This window comes from Bison bison, unplaced genomic scaffold (genome assembly GCF_000754665.1).
Source record: "Bison bison bison isolate TAMUID 2011002044 unplaced genomic scaffold, Bison_UMD1.0 scf7180017864061, whole genome shotgun sequence".
Taxonomy (NCBI): domain Eukaryota; kingdom Metazoa; phylum Chordata; class Mammalia; order Artiodactyla; family Bovidae; genus Bison; species Bison bison.
The window spans coordinates 5,225,311-5,246,117 of NW_011494633.1; the positions used below are offsets into that span (position 1 = coordinate 5,225,311).

General features: G+C 38.6%; 1 protein-coding gene across 3 annotated transcripts in view; it reads right to left on the reverse strand.

Moving 5' to 3' along the window:
• Positions 1-18,033, reverse strand: part of TRIP11 (thyroid hormone receptor interactor 11) — a 70,647-nt gene extending 52,614 nt beyond the window's left edge. Inside the window, exons 1-5 of one of the 3 annotated variants that reach the window (XM_010836191.1) lie at positions 17,466-18,033; positions 13,275-13,333; positions 6,490-6,600; positions 3,050-3,328; positions 631-699 (exon numbers count right to left, since the gene is read on the reverse strand). In XM_010836191.1, coding sequence (XP_010834493.1) covers positions 631-699; positions 3,050-3,328; positions 6,490-6,600; positions 13,275-13,333; positions 17,466-17,604 — 657 coding nt within the window. In that variant the 5' untranslated portion in view covers positions 17,605-18,033. Of the gene's footprint in view, positions 1-630; positions 700-3,049; positions 3,329-6,489; positions 6,601-13,274; positions 13,337-17,465 lie in introns of all 3 variants that reach the window. The other 2 variants (XM_010836190.1, XM_010836192.1) reach the window with 2 other exon arrangements.
• Positions 18,034-20,807: the final 2,774 nt, after the last annotated feature.

Genomic DNA, 20,807 nt, shown 5'->3' on the forward strand with positions numbered 1-20,807 from the left:
TAAATAACATTAACATTATATTCTGTCAGTGTTCTTTAACCTTAATCTTTGAAATTTCAGTAACCCTGGAACTGTTTTAATAAACAGTTTTACAAGATACACAATAGAAAATAGACTTACAAAACATAAACTACCTAATAAATAAATGTTCAAAACCAAATCAGAGAAGGCAATGGCAACCCACTCCAGTACTCTTGCCTGGAAAATCCCATGGACGGAGGAGCCTAGTAGGCTGCAATCCATGGGATCGCTAAGAGTCGGACACAACTGAGCGACTTCATTTTCACTTTTCACTTTCGTGCATTGGAGAAGGAAACGGCAACCCACTCCAGTGTTCTTGCCTTGAGAATCCCAGGGACAGGGGAGCCTGGTGGGCTGCAGTCTATGGGGGTCGCACAGAGTCAGACACGACTGAAGCGACTTAGCAGCAAAACCAAATGACTTTGGAAAGAGATATTTTTATACTCTTAAAAGTGTCATAAAGAATAGAGAAGATATAAAAATGGCAAAAAAAGAATATCATAATCTATAAAACACTTTTATAAATGAGTCTTTTATTAATTTAGGCGTATACTTTTAATAAGCAAATTTTAGATGTATAATAGCCATTGTTTCAGCAATCCACCTTACCTTAATGATATTTTGCAGTTTGCAGATATCACTTTGATCAGAGCTAACTGATCCTTGTGCTTTAGAAGTCTAGATCAGAAAAACAGAATTAGAAAGTAACTGTACTGATTTTCTTATAAAAGAGAATGTCGAAAACTAACTTTAATAAAAGATATTTTTTTTTAAAAAGGGGCATTTACATAGGGAACGCAGCCAATATTTTATAGTAACTTTAAAGGAGTACCATCTATAAAAATACTGCATCGCTATGTTGTACACCTGAAACTAACATACTGTAAACCAACTACACTTCAGTAAAAACAGAAAAAAAAACGCAAGTAAGAAAAAATGGGGGGTGTTTCTCAGACAAATTCTTACTAAAGACTGCCAAGCACCTTTTAAAGAACCTAGTCGGACAGTGAGTAATAATACACAATAAATAAACGATACTGTTCAAGAGTCTGTTAACTAATTAAGGAAGGCCATGCCTTTACAAAATAAGAAAGAAAATACCGCAGAATGTTTTTCTTTGCTCAACAAAATTTAAATTTGATGATAATCAAGCAGCTTCCTAAAAGGTAGTTTCTAAAATGGAAATGTTACCCAATATTAATGCTAATATTAATACTACTAATGCTAATATTAATGTATTGGCTTTTGGATGATTTTCTTTTCATTCAAAGCTGTGTATTGCTCATTTATCTTTATTAACATTTACCACAGCATGTTAAGGAACCAAAAATTGCTCTCCGATCAAAAGAAGGAACACAATACATTAAAAAGAATACAGGACTTGGAGTTGAAAGATGTGTGTTTAAAGCACAATTTAAATCACTGTGACAATGAGTGTATTACTTAAACCTTTACTTTGCTTATCTGCAAAACAAAGGTAATAAATACCTCACATAGTTATTAAAGACTGTATTAGATTAGTATATAGGGAAACATAAAAATTAAAGTATGATATAAATATTAATTTTTATTATGCCTTACTAGAAAATTAAGGCCCCTGAAATGGACCCAATTTTACCTTTTTCACCATAATACCCCAGTACAGGTCTGTCTTACAGAAGGCATTCAAGATATGCTGAAGTAAATATACAAAAAATTCATCTTTTTCCACACGAACTCTTACCTTGGCCATGTTTCTTAGAATGTGTTCCTCAGAGCATCAGTATCACCTGAGTACTTATTTGACTATATTTTCCATCACCCTAAAACAGCCTACAAAATACTAACCTTGAAACTCTGGTTAGTAACAGTGGAGCTACAGTATCACCAAATTTCTCAGGTTATTCTAACACATAAAGTTTAGGAACTATAATCTTTTAGGAATAAGATGGACTAACAGATCATCCTCTCTAAGGTTTATCTTGGGTACTGAGAATATCTAGCAACTTGGGAAGCAAGGAGATCATTTTAATTGGGAGGCTTTCTCCTTTATGTAACAAGATAACACTCACAAAAAGATAGAAAATAATCTCTTATACTTTATTTTAAGGTGAATTGAATTTTTTATTAGAAAAAAATGCCATATTTTATAGATGACCATTTATGAGATTTTCTCCACAATAATAAAAGTCTGTATGAGCAATATTTCAGTTTATTTCAGGTCTTGAGTACACTGACTACCTCAATAATAAATAAAATCTGATATACAAGAAAAAAGGGATTCTTGGAAGAACGTTTACAATCCAAAATAGAAAGGACTTAATATCTATTCTAATATCTGAGAAAAAAACACAAAATAGTTTGTGTCTTGTAATACCAATCTATTATCAGATTTTTTTCATTTAATATATAACTAATGGTGGCTGAGATGGTAAAGAATCTGCCTGCAATGGAGGAGACCCAAGTTTGATCCCTGGCTCAGGAAGATCCTCTGGAGGAGGGAAGGGCTACCCACTCCAGTATTATTGCCTGGGCAATCCCATGGATAGAGGAACCTGGTGGGCTACATCCACTGGGTCGCAAACAATGCGACCAAACAATCTGACCTCAGTCAGACATGACTGAGCGACTAACAGCAATGCAAACAAGAACCTCACACCACCGTCTACACGAACAGTTTCAAATCTGGTGCCCTGGAGCCCTGAGTTCCACCAGGGAAGTCTCAGGGACTCCAGGGAAAAAGTGCAAGTTCAACCACAGGAACTTTGTTTTGATCTCTTTAAAGGAGTGAACTTGTAACTTTTATCTTAAAAGTTCTCTTGCTTTAAATTAAAAAAATTTTTCTTTCAAATATTGTACAGAAGAGGAAAACTGAGGCTCAGAGAAAGATGACCTGACTAAAACCAATTTAAAAAGTCACTGGCAGAATTAGAATTAGAATACAGGTTTTCTGATTTCCTAGTCCAGGGTTCTTTCTGATACCAAAATGTCTATATAGAGCATGAACATTTTTACTCAGTTTTCAGAAGCTCATGAAAATTCTACCTACCTGAGCAATATGCCTCCAATGGCCAACTTCAGACTCAAGTCTTGAAACTTCATTTGACAATCTATTTATTTCTCGCTGTGATGAAATGATGTCACCAAAATCCATGTCATCGTCATGGAAACCTGAAGCATGATGACTCAAACCATAACCAAACGACGAAGATGCAGCAGCTGCTGGTACACCACCAGCTCCTGAACTCACTGACTGAGCAGCGGACTGAAGCTTCAGCAACTGATCCTGCAGCGCAATCTGTCTTGCTTTAAGATGGCTGATTTCTACCTATATTTATAATCCGTATTTTAGAGAAAGCACTGTGAAATAATCATACTGACCCTTTAATATATTCAATGTTAAAAGTTATAATATTTTAAAATTATCAATGATTGTACTCTACCAACTGAATCCAAGTTGTCTATAACATCCCAAAGTAACCTTTTATTTCAAAAACAAACATGATTGATTACCATAAAGCAGAGATAATGTTTTGATTAGTATGAGGAAAAGAATTCCACTCATACATCAACTAACGCAACAAAATGCTCAGTTAAACATCAGTTTACCATTAGGAGATACTGCATTATCAGGTAGTTTGGCATAGGCAATTTCTTCGGGTTCTGTTTGTGATTATCAAGCCTCAAGAGATGAGAAAATAAAAGCCTCGGCAGTCTATGCACTGTTGAGTTTCCTTAGAACACCTGTTGGAAGAATCTTTTGAACCTGATTGTGCATGGCTGGATTTGGGCTAATGCACTGTGAGTCATGTATGGATGTGAGAGTTGGACTGTGAAGAAAGCTGACCGCTGAAGAACTGATGCTTTTGAACTGTGGTGTTGGAGAAGACTCTTGAGAGTCCCTTGGACTGCAAGGAGATCCAACAGTCCATTCTAAAGGAGATCAGTCCTGGGTGTTCATTGGAAGGACTGATGCTGAAGCTGAAACTCCAATACTTTGGCCACCTCATGCAAAGAGTTGACTCATTGGAAAAGACCCTGATGCTGAGGGATTGGGGACAGGAGGAGAAGGGGACGACAGAGGATGAGACAGCTGGATGGCATCACCGACTCAATGCACATGAGTTTGAGTAAACTCCGGGAGTTGGTGATGGACAGGGAAGCCTGGTGTGCTGTGATTCATGGGGTCGCAAAGAGTCAGACACAACTGAGCAACTGAACTGAACTGTAAGTCAGGTAACTTGTACTGTGAAGATCGGATTAATAAATTAAAGCTTTCACAGCTGAAAGAAAGCTTTGATTTATTAATCCGATCTTCACAGTAAGTCTTGTAGATTATTAATTAGCCTATTAGTCTCAGAAGGAAATCATGTATTCAAAGAGGCCCTGGTTTTAGCCTTGGCAAAAAAAGGCCAGTGAAAATCTAACTCTCCTCAGGAAGAGAACTGTATAAAACCTGTGATACGCCAAATGGAGTTGTGACTGAAGGCTGGCAATACTAAGTCAACACCCAAAAGAAGTTACAAACACAGGACTTAGCATAATGCCATATCCATTCCAAATGAGAGATTACACAAAACATGAAAGTGAGTGAGCTAGAGAAAACTAAAATAAGCTTTCTATAAAATACTCAAGCTAGTCAAGATATCCTGCCACAACTAAGGAAAAGCTGACCTGAGGAGACAGCCGATGAGTAACAGTATTTCTACAGGTATAATGTCAAGCAATTAGACAAAGCAAAACCAAATACAAATATGTCAGATGTCACAGTAAACCGTCACTTTTCCGTATCTAATAAAAGCCCCTTTTCTAGTTGAGGTTTATAGAAATGTGCAAATCTTATTTTCCCATAAATGATATGAAGCAATCTGCATCTTTGGGCAATCTGAACATCACAATGAAAGCAACAAACAGATTCAGAAAACGGAAGATCTAAAGTATATATTATCTTTGATTCTAGTAAGAAGTAATGAAATCAACAGTTCTTTTCAAATGTAGCTATAATGCAAAGGAAGTTCTCATCATACAACAGACAGTTACACCAAGTTGTAGAGGTAAAAAGTACAAACTCTACTTAAAAAGATGTACTCCTAAACTTGAATTTTTCATTTGCCCTCTGATACCAATAGCCAAGTAAAAAATAAAATATCAAAATTTTCCACAGTTTTCTCAACTATGATGTAAGTATCAAAATAAGCTATGGGAGTTTTGAAAAATACCAGTACCAGGGTCCCTTCCCAGTACACTAAATCAGAATCTCCAAGAAGATCTAACAATGTGTATTTTTCATGATTCAGCTGTAAACCCCTAGGTGGGAGCTATCGCTCTATCGGAGTATAAGTCAGTGCTGCTCAAAGCATGTCTGTGGACCAGTGTCATGAACATTTGCTCCAGTCCATGACAAGTATAGAAAACTAAAAGAATAAGGTTTAAAAACTTTTAAAGCAGTTTGAGAGTAATTTTATATCTGCTGAATCTTAAAAAAAAAAAAAATAGACTTTTCACTTGAACTTATAAATTTGCTTTTTACACTCATTTTATCTTATAGTAATACTGTATTTTATTGTATTGTATTGTAGTTTTATTGTATTTTATGAAATCAATTCCAAACAGATTGGAAATTTAAGTTCTTTAAATATTAATATTTAATGTGGTTTACTTATTCATCTTAGTATATCACTAAAAGAACTAGAAATCAATGCATCTAAATTTTTAAAACCCAAATATAAAGTGACTGTAGAAATGAACATTTAATCAACAAACTGAAGAACATCCCAATGATCTGAATAATTAAACAAGCAATGGCTCAATTCTACAGAAGCATTTACTGAATTCCACTTATGTACTAAAACTAAAGAGAATTCAATGACCTAGGTACATAGGTACAAAACCTAGGTACACAATCTATATTTTAAGGATTCACTGTAGCATTGGTTAAATTATATAATAGTATTGGCACTGCAAAGGCAAGATAAGCTACCTCCAAAATAACCATTTCTATCAAACTAAAGAGGAAAAAATATATAGAAGAGGGTAAGTCAACTATAAAATACCTAATCTTCTGTTTTTCCATGGAAAATCAAGTAAACACGAATAAGCATATGTTAACATTTCTGGTTAAAATCATTTTCTTTAAAAAAGAAATGTTATTAGCAATCACACTGATTTAAAACAATTTAGATAAATAGGTGAGAAATAAGTTTCATAAAATCAGAAATTATAAACAACAGACGCCTGAAGATATTTTATACAAAGACTTTTATTCTTCTGGAAAGCAGAAATTAAACTCCACAAAGGTTAGTTTATGTAATATAAATATAAAAGCTTACAGAGTCCTTGTTAAATTAGTGATATCACACTGAGTTGGGAATTAACTTCAACACCTTTTTGATATTTTCACAAATCTAAATAGAGCTTGATTTATAACTCTTAGAAACCATCCTAAATACATTGTAGTGAAGTAAATATGAAATCTGTTATAACCTTTACCTCTTTCTGTTGTAGTTGATGTCGGTAATTCATGGATTGCTGCTTTATTTGAAGCTCTGATGCCTCATGCTTCTCTTCCAGATCAGCACATAGTTTTTTGAGTCTCTCATTCTAGAAGCAAAGAAAAAAGTGTTTTCAACAAAAAGACTAAAACATGTTAGTAACAGTTATGTGCAGGACATTATAAAAAAACATATTGTTTTATGCACAAAAAAGATGCACTATAGTAGGTCTCAGAATCTTGGTTTTTAAGACACAATTCCAATTAAAGTTACATGTACAATAAGCATGTTAACAGATTAGGCATATTGTTTTTTAAAAACCCTGCTCAGCTTGATTTTCTGCTAAGAGAAAGTCACTGATCAGTGCTTCCCCCATCTTTGTACACCCAGTGTCTAACATACTGTAGGCAATAAATGTCTGGTAAATGAGTGACCTATATTACATGTTTCAACTTTTGTGTTCTCCCTGAAGGTACAAGTTTTTCTGTTTTTTTTTCATCAGTACAATTTTTTGGAAGAAACCCTTTATAAAAAGACTTATGGTTGAAGTATAGGTAGGAGGCCAAAGCCTCACATTACTTGTCTGACTGAACTCCAGCCTCCTGAGCAAGGCATCTCTGAAAAACTCATTTTGAAAACCACTACTAGAACTGTTTGAAAAACTACACTTAAAAGTACAGAGAATATTCTAAATATAATTCAATAAATTTAGATACCACAATCTTTTAAGATATTGGAAAATATGGAAAAAATTACTTAAATTTTCGGTTCAGTTCAACTCAGTTGCTCAGTCGTGTCTTAGTCTTTGCGACCCCACAGACTGCAGCATGCCAGGCTTCCCTGTCCTTCACCAACTCCTGGAGCTTGCTCCAACTCACGTCCATTGAGTTGGTGATGCCATCCAACTACCTCATCCTATATCGTCCCCTTCTCCTCCTGCCTTCAATCTTTCCCAGCATCAGGGTCTTTTCCAATGAGTCAGTTATTCACATCAGGTGGCCAAAGTATTGGATTTCAGCTTTTAGCATCAGTGCTTCCAATGAATATTCAGGATTGATTTCCTTTAGGATGGACTGGTTGGATCTCCTTGCAGTCCAAGGGACTCTCAAGAGTCTTCTCCAACACCACAGTTCGAAAGTTATCAATTCTTCAGCGCTCAGCTTTCTTTATGGTCCAGCTCTCACATCCATACATGACTACTGGAAAAACCATAACTTTGACTAGATGGACCTCTGTTGGCAAAATATGCTGTCTAGGTTGGTCATAGTTTTTCTTCCAAGGAGCAAGCGTCTTTTATGGCTGCAGTCACCATCTGCAGTGATTTTGGAGCCCCCAAAAATTAAGTCTCTCACTGTTTCCACTGTTTCCCCATCTATTTGCCATGAAGTGATGGGACTGGATGCCATGATCTTAGTTTTCTAAATTTGAGTTTTAAGCCAACTTTTTCACTCTCTTTCACTTTCATCAAGAGGCTCTTCAGTTCCTCTTCACTTTCTGCCCTAACAGTGGTATCACCTGCATATCTGAGGTTATTGATATTTCTCCCGACAATCTTGATTCCAGCTTGTGCTTCATCCAACCCAGCTTTTTGCATGATGTACTCTGCATAGAAGTTAAATAAGCAGGGTGACAACATATAGCCTTGATGTACTCTTTTCCCAATTTGGAAACAGTCTATTGTTCCATGTCTGGTTCTGACTGTTGCTTCTTGAGCTGCATACAGATTTCTTAGGAGGCAGTTAAAGTGCTTGTATTCCCATCTCTTGAAGAATTTTCCAGTTTGTTGTGATCCACATAGTCAAAGGCTTTGGCGTAGTCAATAAAGCAGAAGTAGATGTTTTTCTGGAACTCTCTTAGTTTTTTGATGATCCAACGGATGTTGGCAATTTTATCTCTGGTTCCTTTGCTTTTTCTAAATCCAGCTTGAACATCTGGAAGTTCTTGGTTCATGAACTGTTGAAGCCTGGCTTGGAGAATTTTGAGCATTACTTTGCTAGCAAGTGAAATGAGTGCAATTGTGCGGTAGTTTGAGTATTCTTTGGCATTGCCTTTCTTTGGAACTGGAATGAAAACTGACTTTTCCAGTCCTGTAGCCACTGCTGAGTTTTCCAAATTTGCTGGCATATTGAGTACAGCACTTCAACAGCATTTGACTTAGGATGTGAAATAGCTCAGCTGGAATTCCATCATGTCCACTAGCTCTGTTTGTAGTGATCCTTCCTAAGGCCCGTTTGACTTCACACTCTAGGATGTCTGGCTCTAGGTGAGTGATTACACAATCGTGGTTATCTGGGTTATTAAGATCTTTTATGTAGAGTTCCTTTATGTATTCTTGCCACCTCTTCTTAATATCTTCTCCTTCCGTTATGTCTATACTGTTTCTGTCCTTTATTGTTCCCGTCCTTCCAGGAAATGTTCCCTTGGTATCTCTAATTTTCTTGAAGCGATCTCTAGTTTTTCCCATTCTACTGTTTTCCTCTATTTCTTTGCACTGTTCACTTAGGAAGAGAGAGGAATAAAAATGAGAAAAGATTCTTGATGGGGTTCAGTTCTGGTTGAAGCCATTTCCTAAAAGACTGGCTAAAATTTCTGCCCTTGGAATCCATAAGATTCATATTTCTATCCTTAACTATCCCACTGTGCTTAACCCTTCTTATATTATCAAGATCTACTGAAACCAATTCTAGTTTTTAAGTTTCGTTTTTTGAGCAGTCCTAAGGACTGATATTTATAACATTCTTTCTTAGTAGCTTCCAAAAGAAAAGAAAAAAATATACTTAGAAAACAAACAAACAAAAATATTTTATTTTGTAATTACCATAGGGGTACACTGGGCACTTTTATAAATCTAAGAATAATCACGAGGTCATAATGATCTTGTTTTTTCTGTACCTTGAAACATTTTGCTATTTTATCATCCTAAGAATTCATCAGGGCTCCCAGGTGGCTCAGTGTAAAGAATCCACCTACAATGCAGGAGATGTGAGTTCAATCCCTGGATCGGAAAGATCTGGAGAAGGAAATGGCAACCCACTCCAGTTTTCTTGCCTGCGAAATCCCATGGACAGAGGAGCCTAGTAGGCTATAGTCCATGGGGTTGCAAAAGAGTCAGACATGACTTAGTGACTAAACAACAAGAATTAATCATTACTCATCAATTGTTTATAACTATGTTAAAAAAAAAAAAAAGACAAGAAAATGGAGACTGATGGAATCATATAGTAGAATGATAAAATAACAGTGAAATAACCAAGTACTATGTCATCTTTTAAAAAGGAAAAAGCAATGGAGACACTATCTTTGCAGTGTTTTTTGTTTTGGGTGTTTTGTTTTTTTTTTCCACTTTCATTGAACATAGTTGGAAATTCAGAATTCTCACTTTTCAACAGAGAAGAAAACTGAGGAAAATATTCCACAATTAGACAACTAAGAACACAAATGCTGAGAGACAGAAAAGAGCACTCTAGAGTCTAATGGTTATGGTGAAAATGACTGTAGAAGCAAAATCTCAGACAAGTCTTTGAAAAACAATATCCTACATGAACTTCTCAAACTCAGGAACTGAGGAATGAACAATGTATTTCCAAGAACAAAAAGGAAATATGGTGTTCTCATGAAATTAATCATTCAATAAGATTTTATCTCACAATATTTTGTGAAAAAAACCTGAGCCATCCATCTCATTTTGTTAAATGGACATGTAACAGTATTCTTTCATTATGATATGTATATATGAACATTTACTTGATATAGTCCCTATGTGGACAAATGCTGAAGACACAAGTATACACAGGTGACCAGGAGGAAACAAATGACAAAAATGAAAAAACTCAGTGGATTGATAACTCTAATTGGTATTTATAAATTTAACAATTAAAGCACTTTGTACTTATGGAGCAGTCATGTTTTTAACAAAATCATAAATCATCAAAGTTTTCATAAGTATTGGTTTAAATGACCTAAGTCAGGAAAAAGAACTAGAAGATCTAAATCTATCAGAGATGTAACTGAAACCTGGAGTCAGTATTTACAAGAAACAGTCCAGTTCACGAAAAAAGTTAAGAAGCAGTTATCTGCATCCAAAGAACATTGCCTCTTTTGAGGTAATACATGTAAGTTTATATGCATGCATGCTCAGTCACTTGAGTTGTGTCTGAGTCTTTGCAACCCCATGGACTACAGCCCACCAGGCTTCTCTGTTCACGGGATTATCCTGGCAGGAATACTGGAGTGGTTCGCCATTTCCTCCTCCAGGGGATATTCGCCACCCAGGGAGTGAACCTGCATCTCTTGAAGCTCCTGCATTGGCAGGAGGCTTCTTTACCACTGAGCTACCTGGGAAACCATATGTATGTATGTTTTTAAAGGCAGAAACATAGGGAATAAAAATTTAAATTGTTGTAAGTGCTCACTGAAATTTCTGATGAAATTTTTCACTATCGCTTTATTCTTACTCTGTAAATTATTTATAAAATAACTTAACAGGAAAATTAAGAGTCCATTGGGTTCAGATGGTAAATGGGAAGACTATTTTTCTTGGCACAGATGGTTAAATTAGCTTAGGTTGGTTGCTATTACTTGCAACTCAGGAAGCCTAACTAATTTAATCAATCTCAAATATTAACACCTGTAAACAAATCTAATTTCCTCTAGAAAATATACTGCCCTCTGTCTATACTGAAGCTTTCTAAATAAACAGAATTTTCTATTGTAATTTCCTACTGGTTTTAATCATATGTTCACCTTCTTTTTACTGTCACACAAGGTGTTACCTTTATGAAGTGTTTATGTGCTGAGAGAAGGCAGGAATCATGTGTAGTCAAAATCGCCTTGGGAAATAAAACTGTTGAGAAATTCAATAGTCTGTTATCCTCTAGTATTCGAATAGCTCACAGTACTCTGAATAAACACCAAATAACGAAGTTGTCTATCACTTAGAGATTTGTTATACCAAAAATAAATACTTGTGAACACTAGAATCATACCTGCTACTGTCCAAGGACAATACTAGGAGAGAGACTAGAGTTGAAATCAACAGAGGGACAGAATATTTCTATCTTCCTCCTTAAGTTCAATACAGAACAGTCATTCATTAAGTAGGTTAATCCCATTTACTACCCCCATCCCCCGCTCCAAACATATACTGGCAAATTTAGGTTAATTAATGCCACTACACACGTCTCTGCCATCTAACTTTTCTGGGTAGGCCCACAGTGAGTACTCTCTCAAGGATTTCTTTAGAGACGATGGGACTATCTTGGTCTTACAAAGAAAGAAGCTATTAAGTTCATCTGTCACAAAAACACCTACTAACTAGGTAATTACAGCTAAGGTCTCTTAAGTGCCACCAAACTGGTATCTTCTACTGAGGCAGAATGGGGCTTCCCAAGGGGCACAGTGGTAAAGAATTCGCCTGCCAATGCAGGAGACGCAAGAGATGTAGGTTCAATCCCTGGGTCAGGAAGATCCCCTAAAGCAGGAAACGCCAATCTGCTCCAGTATTCTTGCCTGAAAAACTCCATGAACAGAGGAGTCTAGCGAACTACAGCCCACGGGTTCAGAGTTGGACATGACTGAACACACACACACACACACACACACACACACACACATATTGAGGCAGAAAACTTCAGTAGTCCCTCTTGAGAGATCCTTCCACTTTCAAATTTACAACCTTACATTGGTAATCTAACGTGTGTGCACTCAGTTGCTCAGTCATGTCCAACTCTTTGTGACCTACTGGACTGTAGTGGACCAGGCTCCTCTGTCCGTGGGGTTTTTCAGGCAAGAATACTAGCGTGGTTGCCATTTCCTCCTCCCAGGGATACTGGAGGATCCAATATCCTCCCTGGGTATCAGGGCTACCCAGGGATCGAATCCGCATTTCCTGTGTCTCCTGCACTGCAGGTGGATTCTTTACCTGCTGGACCATTGGGGAAACCCTTGGTAACATAGACCAGAGTTCAATGATGCTTGTTGTCAGAAAGTACTTTCTTATATCTAAATTCCATTTTCTTTTTTATGGGCTTAGCAAGGGGAAACATGCTTACCACAGTCCTCTAAGAATTTCGTTTGCTGAAATACTATTATGCGCTCCCTCACCATTCTTATCCAAAGGCTAAACACTGTCTTGGCCAAAAGTTCATTCAGGGCTTTCCACAACATCTAAAAAACTTTCTAGCCAACTCAATGGTTAGATGTCTTTAGTACTTTACAATAGATGCCATTTTAGAACCTTTCATTTTTTTCATGGCTTACCTTTGAACTCTTTTCAAGTTTTCGTCATCCCTATTAAGTACAATGACCAGAGCTAGTTACCACAAGGCACTGACTAATAATGAAAAAAAACGGTAAAATTAATTTGTTATTCTTACATTCTACATTCTCTGCATACAAATATCACACCTTTTTTAATGTTAGGGAATTAAAAACTATATTAAACAGAAATGCATTCTTCACATTACACTTAAATGTACAACTGCAGTTTTAGCACACTATTAAAACATTGTAAATCCTTGACATGTTGAAATTGTTGCCACTATCGTTTCTATATTTGGCAGATTTCCTTCTTCCACTATTCAGAAGCAGAGGTGGGAATATTTAACAGAAAAGTGCAGCAACATGTAATTATATCTTCATCAAAGGAAGATAGAGCTTCAAAAAAGACAAGAAAACTAAGATAAAGGGGAAGAGAAAAAGTGCATTAAAAAGAGAGGACTGAAATAAAGTGTAAATAACTCATGGTTTCAAAAAAGAAAAATCTAAATCTTTAAGTTTCCTTACCTCTGATCTTAAGATTGTATGAATGGCTTCAACTTCCTTTCTCCTAGCATTAGGTAAATCTGCTACAAAAGAAACGGCATATACTTGAATATATGGTCAACATCACGTGAAGTAAACAGGCGTCTGTAGGAAAATATATTTCACTGAGCTTTAAACAGAATGGTATGCTGATCTGAGGACAAATTCAGAAGACAAACATCACCTGATATCACTATTCTCTACTGTTACAGATGCTTATTGTCATGTAAGTCATTTTGCCTATTTTCTATATTCAAGAGCATCTACCTTTACCCTTTGGAAGTGTTCATTAAAATTTTGTAATGGAAAATTAATCTCTGTTTGCTTAGTATAATTTTTGATGAAACGTATGCAAATAGGATGCAAAAAAAAAATTTTTTTTTTGGCCGCACAGTGGGTTCCTAGTTCCCCAACCAAGGATTTAATTAGGGCCCTCAGCAATGAAAGCACCAAGTCCTAAGCACTGGACTGCCAGGGAATTCTCAATGACATATTTCTAACTTCTTATGCAACTGGGGTTTAAGGTCTTACTAACTTTTTCTGCTTCCAAAACTACCAAAAAAATTAGTGGCTTCTTAAACAAAGAATAAAAAAGCAGTAAAAGAACCCTTATTTTGAGTAACATGGACACAAGTTATTGAAAATGAGAATGAACTCAGTCTTGTTTTGTACATTTTCATTTAAAAGGAAAGCCAGAGGACCAAAATGGCAGTTGATGCTGCCAGATAATCAACCTCCACACAGTCAGATTTCTAAGTATTAATATTTTTCATTACTTTCAGCCCTTTAATACTATAAAAATAACTTCTCTGAATTAGTTTAAATCAAAAGAAAATACAAGTGTCATCCAATAAATAATAATGACAAACCTGCTCTTCTTGTTTTGAAAAATCACTAGGTGGGGATGCTTGTATGGTTGTTTATACAAATTGCTTGAAACTCTGACAAGACTGTCTAATTGCTACTCAGAAGAGAACAAATTATAATCTAATCTGTTTAGGAAGGTCACTGTTAGAAGCCGCAACTGTTTCAAAGAGAGGTTAAAGAAAAACAAGGTCATGAAGACCTCCCTCCATATCCCTCTCCCCAGAATATGGCCTTTTTAAGATAAAGGGGAGATGTTATGCAGACCAAAAAAGTTTTCCTCAATGAGGGAAAACAAAAATAACAACCATCATTTATTAATGCTTACTATTTGTTCGGCACAGTGTTAGGTTAGGCATGTTACCTTCATTATTTCATTTAATCCTCCCAACTTCATGATAGGTAGAATTATCTCTTTTTAACAGATAAGAAAACTTTGCTTTTTAAAGGTTAAGTATTTAATAATTTGCTGAAGACCCCCACAATCTGTAACCCATGGATGTGGAATTTCAATCCATGTCTGATTTAAAAGCCCAAGCTCCTAAATCAGTATAGTGCTTGGTAGAATAGCAACTTTCTGATATTGTAACTATAGACAATTTTCAAGTTGTATCAATAGTGCTATTCTGAACTGTTATCTTGTTCGTTGCTGGCACAGGGTAGACACTCAATAAACACTTGTTGAATGAATAAATGAACTGCATTCTGACTCTATTTTTAAATGATTTATAAAATCAATAAACTGGATGTTAAGCAAGTCCTATTTTAATACAAAGACAAAACAATAAAAACAGATTTTTAATACTTAGCAAAATCTTTACTGAGCATGTACTTATGCACCAAGGAAGGTACCACACATGCTAGTAATATAAGGACAAATAAAAGAGAGCTGTCAGAGAGAGAGAGCCACAAAGTCCTATTAGACACAGGCGACTCAACCTGCCACGGAGTGAGAACGGTTTCACCAGGTACCTGATATGTCAGCAGGGTCGTGCAGGAAAAATTGTTTTCCAGGCAAAGGAGGGCAGCATGCTATGCTAAGTCGCTTCAGTTGTGTCCGACTATGTGCGACCCCATGGACAGCAGCCCACCAGGCTCCTCTGTCCAGAGGATTCTCCAGACAAGAATACTGGAGTGAGATGCTACTTCCTTTTCCAAGATAAAGACTGCTGCTGCTGCTGCTAAGTTGCTTCAGTTGTGTCCGACTATGTGCGACCCCATAGACAGCAGCCCACCAGGCTCCCCCGTCCCTGGGATTCTCCAGGCAACAACACTGGAGTGGGTTGCCATTTCCTTCTCCAATGCATGAAAGTGAAAAGTGAAAGGGAAGTCGCTCAGTCGTGTCCGACTCGTAGCGACCCCGTGGACTGCAGCCTACCAGGCTCCTCAGTCCATGGGATTTACCAGGCAAGAGTACTAGAGTGGGGTGCCATTGCCTTCTCCAAGGAGGGTAGAGGAGGAGGTAAAAAGGAAGGGCTTTCCATGCATAGGCTTGGAACTGTGTAGATACCTCACAAAGTTCCCTTACAGAAATGCTGGGTGCAAGCATGCTTGTGTATATGAATGTACATCTATGTGGCTATTGAGAGAGAAGGGGGAGGGAACAAGAGATTAGACTGAAAGAGATAGGTTGAACCCAGATAGGATAGGTTTTTGGGCTCCCCCCAGTTAAGACGTTTGAGTTTTATCCTGTAAGTACAGAGTCAAGATTTTTAAAGCACATTTGTTTTTAGAAAAGTAACTGTTAACACAACAGAATATGGAATAAAGGAGGAAGAAACAAGTGACAGGATATGAAAGAGAAATAGTGTGTGGGATAGATAACAGGGATGGGAACTAAAGGAGGAATAATAAAGGAAAGGACAAATATAAGAAACACTTCAGGCACCAGATGAACAAGATTTGGTGACCAATTGAAAGTAGGAGAAAAAAGAGGCAAAACAATGAAACAAAGATTTCTAAGTTTAGGAGAACGGGTAGCTGGTGAAACCATTAAAAGTAAATATGGGAGCACATTTGGTAGGAAAAACAAAATGAATTCCACCTTAAGCCTGTAGGACATCCAAGTTGGAGGGGGAAGTGCGCAGGTTCTGGCTTAGGGTCAAAGAAATAGTCAACTGTTTTCCCCTATCTAGGAAACAAGCAGAGACTAGGCATTTCCCAGGTTAGCTAGCCCTTTTCTGCTTCTGACAGCCCTCAATGTCACATGATCATTTTCTGAACACAGGAAGAATCCCTTTAACTCCCACCTCAACCTGTCCCACCTGATGTACCCCCCACCAGGGGTACCCCAAGCAGTTAAATGGTACCAGCTACCATTTAACAGCAGCTACCCAATCTTCTTCCCTTCTAAATAGACCTCACAGAAATCCTAAATATAGATACTATCTTTCTAAATCAAACTATCTTTCTCTATTTCAACCAAATAAACACGCATACTCCATTAAATCAGTATTACAAAATTAAACCAGAATGCTAATTTATTTACAACAAACAAAACTAGCAAAGGAACTGCTCTCATCCAAAAGACCACCCTACCTGGAGGCAGATCTAGACTGAAATTAAAGAATTCTTTTGATCTGAATACTACTTGATGAAAGAAGTATCAAGAAATCAAAACAGCAATTAACTTAATCATTGATTACCATGTAACTCCTGGTCACTATTCATTAGTAAAACAAAATAAGGACTTCAAAAATGAGTGAAGGTTGCTAAAGGGACAGAAGAACAGGGTTACCTTCCTTGCTCTCCTGAGCAATATGGGAGGCACTGGGCAATTAGGCATGAAAATACACTCTCAGCTGAGACGCTGTAATTTGCCATCAGAATTAGCAAAAATACACAATAATAGCAAAACCATACTCATGTTTCACTAACATATATTCAAGTGAGAAAGGGTAAGAGCCACTAAATATTTTATTAAGTTACGAAAATCGAAGAAACCCCCTCCAGCCAAAAAAATGTGACTACGTGTCATAATACAAATAATTACTTAAACTATGTCGGTATAAAGGAAGAGGATCAAAATCAGTTCCGCCTCCAAGTTAAGGCCAAAGTAAGCGGTGGGTGTGGATGAACCAAAGAAAAATAAACTCTACTCAAAGGAGAACCACCAGAACTCTTTCCCCCCACCCTAGTGGTCTCTCATTAGAGAAAATCATTTAAGTAGCAAAAGGAGAAATGTAAAGAAAAAAGGGCGGAGTGACGCTTCTCTAGACCTGTCTGCGTCTCATGACAGATGGACCTGGGGACCAAACAGACGCTCCCAGGGTCCCAATAAACCCCTCCCTCCATCGCCCCAGCTGTTACCTTCCACTTCCTCCGTGCCCTCCATCAGCATATCCTTCGTAAAGTTTGAAATCTGGCCAGTGAGGGAAGCCAGGCTGCCCCCGACCTGACCCAGGGACTGGCCCAAGCCGGAGCTGAGGCCCCCAAGCCAGGACGACATCGCTGCGGGTTAGAGAAGGTCCGCTCTGCTCCGAGAAAAGCAGCCAGCGTCGTCGGACTACTCTGCCAAATGTCCTCGAACCGCTGCCTCCGCAGGACTGTCCAAATCACAACACTCAGGAATCGATAACACGACTGGGGAATGGTTCCCACTCCACGCCGGTTTCGGGGGCTCCCCCCAACCGCCGGGCTCTGATTAGAAACGCAAAGGCCTGGCCTGAGACTTTACCAGGGGCCTGCCTCCAGTGACACAGTCACCCCCGTGGGCCTCCGCTCATTCTCACGACTTCCCACCATCCAGATTAGGCCACTTCTTCTTCTGCTTCAGTGACTTTCCCTAGTTCCGTGGGCAACTCCTGCCAACTCGACGCCGGCCGCCATGACACCCACTAGGAACGCGTCTATGGATCATAGAGAGGCGCCGTGATAGCGTAGAAAGGCCCTTCAGAGCCGCCGGACGTGTCCTGGGCGCAGGGGAACATGGGATCGCGGAGGACTGCGTGCGGCCGCGGTGGCCGCAGCCTCCAGCCCCAGGGCAAGGTCAACTTCCACGTAGCCCGCCGGCTTTGGCAGCAGGTGGAATACCAATCGGAACCCGCGGCGACGCGGCGCTCTCGCCAAGTGCAGCTGGGTTTCAGGCAGAGGCGACCCTCAGGGGGTGCCCCCCGAAGCCGGCGTAGCCTAGGAACCCCATGGACTCTTATTCTTGGGGAAACCTGAGTGTATTAATTCTGATTACCCTTGCGAAAGCAGCTGTGCGAGGAGACTGGGCGGGGATCCTCCACCGGATCAGAAGTGGATTTTACATAACTTATCACACGTGTACTGTGACAATTATTCTACACCCTGTCAAGGGCCGCTGTGTACTGGGGACTACGGTAGGAACCAAAGCTACACAGAAAGGATGGGTTGCAAATTCAAATGTCCAGGCAGCAAACATTCTTGTGTTGATTACCTTCATAGAGGAAATTTTCTCTGCAGCCTTTCCAGCTCACAGCTGAAACCAATGCCTTCTTTAATATAAAAAGAGGTTTTTTTTTTTTTTTTTTTTAATGAAACCGACCTAACCTGTAAAGTTAAATATACAGACTACTTGTTTCAAAATAACTCTGAAGAGGACAGCGGGGCAACTTTATGCAGAAGAAATGCTCTTCTAATGTGAACTCCCTCGTAGGGTATTGTGACACTAGCCCTGCAAGGGCCCACCCCTCCCAGGATACTCAGTTACACAGTTGGTGCATACACCTTCCCTAGAGGAAAAATGTCACGTGACTTACAGGCATTTGCTGCAGTGCTATGTGGACCTACACTACCTGGCCAGAGAGACGGCCGCATTTTTTACTTTGAAAAGAATGAGATAGACCTGCAGTTCTTTTAAGCATAGAACCTAGTATACTGGCACCTTTCTCTGCCGGGGACCAGCCCCGGCTGATCCAGGGTATTCGAAGGAGAGACGGCGTAGGCGAAGATCAGGAAACAATTGCTTAATTAAACGTTAATTAAGGATATAAAGAGTAATAGAATGAGGATAGCTCAGTAAAATTCAGTGAAGAAAAGAGGCTGAAATAAGGATAGCTCAGTGAGGAAATTCAGTGGAGAAAAGAGGCTGAATAATTCAGCCAGAAGGTGAAAGAAAGAACGACATGGTGAGACCAAGTTTCGGTGAACAAGGCCCGCACTTTATTTTCCAAAGTAGTTTTTATACCTTAAGTTATGCATAGAGGATAATGGGGGAAGGGGTAGAGTCATGCAGTAAGCCAGGCTTTCTTCCTGCAAACTTATCATATGCAAAAGCTTAGGTGATTTGCATCATCTTCTGGCCCAGAGGCCTGTTAACATTTTAAGACCTTTTCTTCAGAAAACTTATTTTTCTCTAAAGGTGATTGGTCAGGAGCCACCCTCCAAAAGCGTTAGATAAAGTTGCATTCCTACAGAGCAAAGGTGTGGTGGGCTATAACAAGAAAAAGAATTAACTCAAGGGTCCCAGGTTACAAACATTAAAGCTACTATTTACACCAACTATATTAATCAATACACTGCCAGGGACACAGCAGGTAAGGGATATGGAAACTTAGCAGCAAACATTGGCCCAACAAGTGAAAATCCCTTCACCAATACAATTTCTAATCGATCTTTTAACTACTCAAAAGAATCTGTGTTTAGACAGTTCAGAACATCTCCTGCCTCTCACAGTTGGGAGGCTCCGAACAATCACATGTGGCCGGAAAAACCTATTCAGGCAGGCTAGAGGATTTCCAAAGGAGTTTGTAGGTTAAACACTGTCACACCCAGGAATTATTAACTGGAACTGTAAGCTAACTCTTTTTTCAGAGAGGTAGTGGGGGACAGCCCCCCGTAAAGTCAGAGGTGTAGGTGAAAGCACAAGGCAGAAAGTAGGCAGACTCTGGTTTTGGGGGTAGATTGCTTGAGAATTTCCAGGGAGACTCCTGAGGCTTGATCCCGCCTTTGCGTATGCCAAGCCTCCTTCCTCATGACCTTTGCCAGGGGCGGAGCTCGCTCCCCGCATTTCTCCTTGATTTTATTCACAGCAGGGGTCATTACAGAGTTCATTATTTGTGAATGGAACATTAGGAATGCCTCAGGTGTTTGAAATATGATGGCACCAAGGAATAGTGTTATTCAGTCACTGAGTCACGTCTGACTTTTTGCAGCCCCATGGACTGCAGCATGCCAGGCTTCCCTGTCCCTCACCACCTCCCAGAGTTTGCCAAGTTCATGTCCAAGGAATAGTAGCCCTCCCTGAAATCTGAATAAAATTTAGAATAAATTTTAGAATAAAATTTGTATCTTGTACTGGTAGTGTTTATTAAATGTTTTCTATATATATATATTTTTTAAAGGCATCTTTGCCCAGGGGTTAGATGTACAGACACTGGGGTCTGACTGCCTAGATCTTTATTAGCTGTGTGACCTTGGGTAGGTTACTTAACTTCTATGTATACCAGTTTCCTATTTGTAAGTTGGGGAATGATAAATAATATTGCCTACAGGGTGGGGTTTTTTCAGGATTAAATAAAATTGTATTTTTAAGTGCTTGGAACAGTGCCTGTACATGGTGAGTTCTATTTTAAGTGTAAAGTTTTAAAATGATGACATAAAGGTGACCTGCAAGTTATTCATGGGCAGACGATGAGTTGGTTAATAGCATCACTGACTCCATGGACATGAATTTCAGCAAACTCC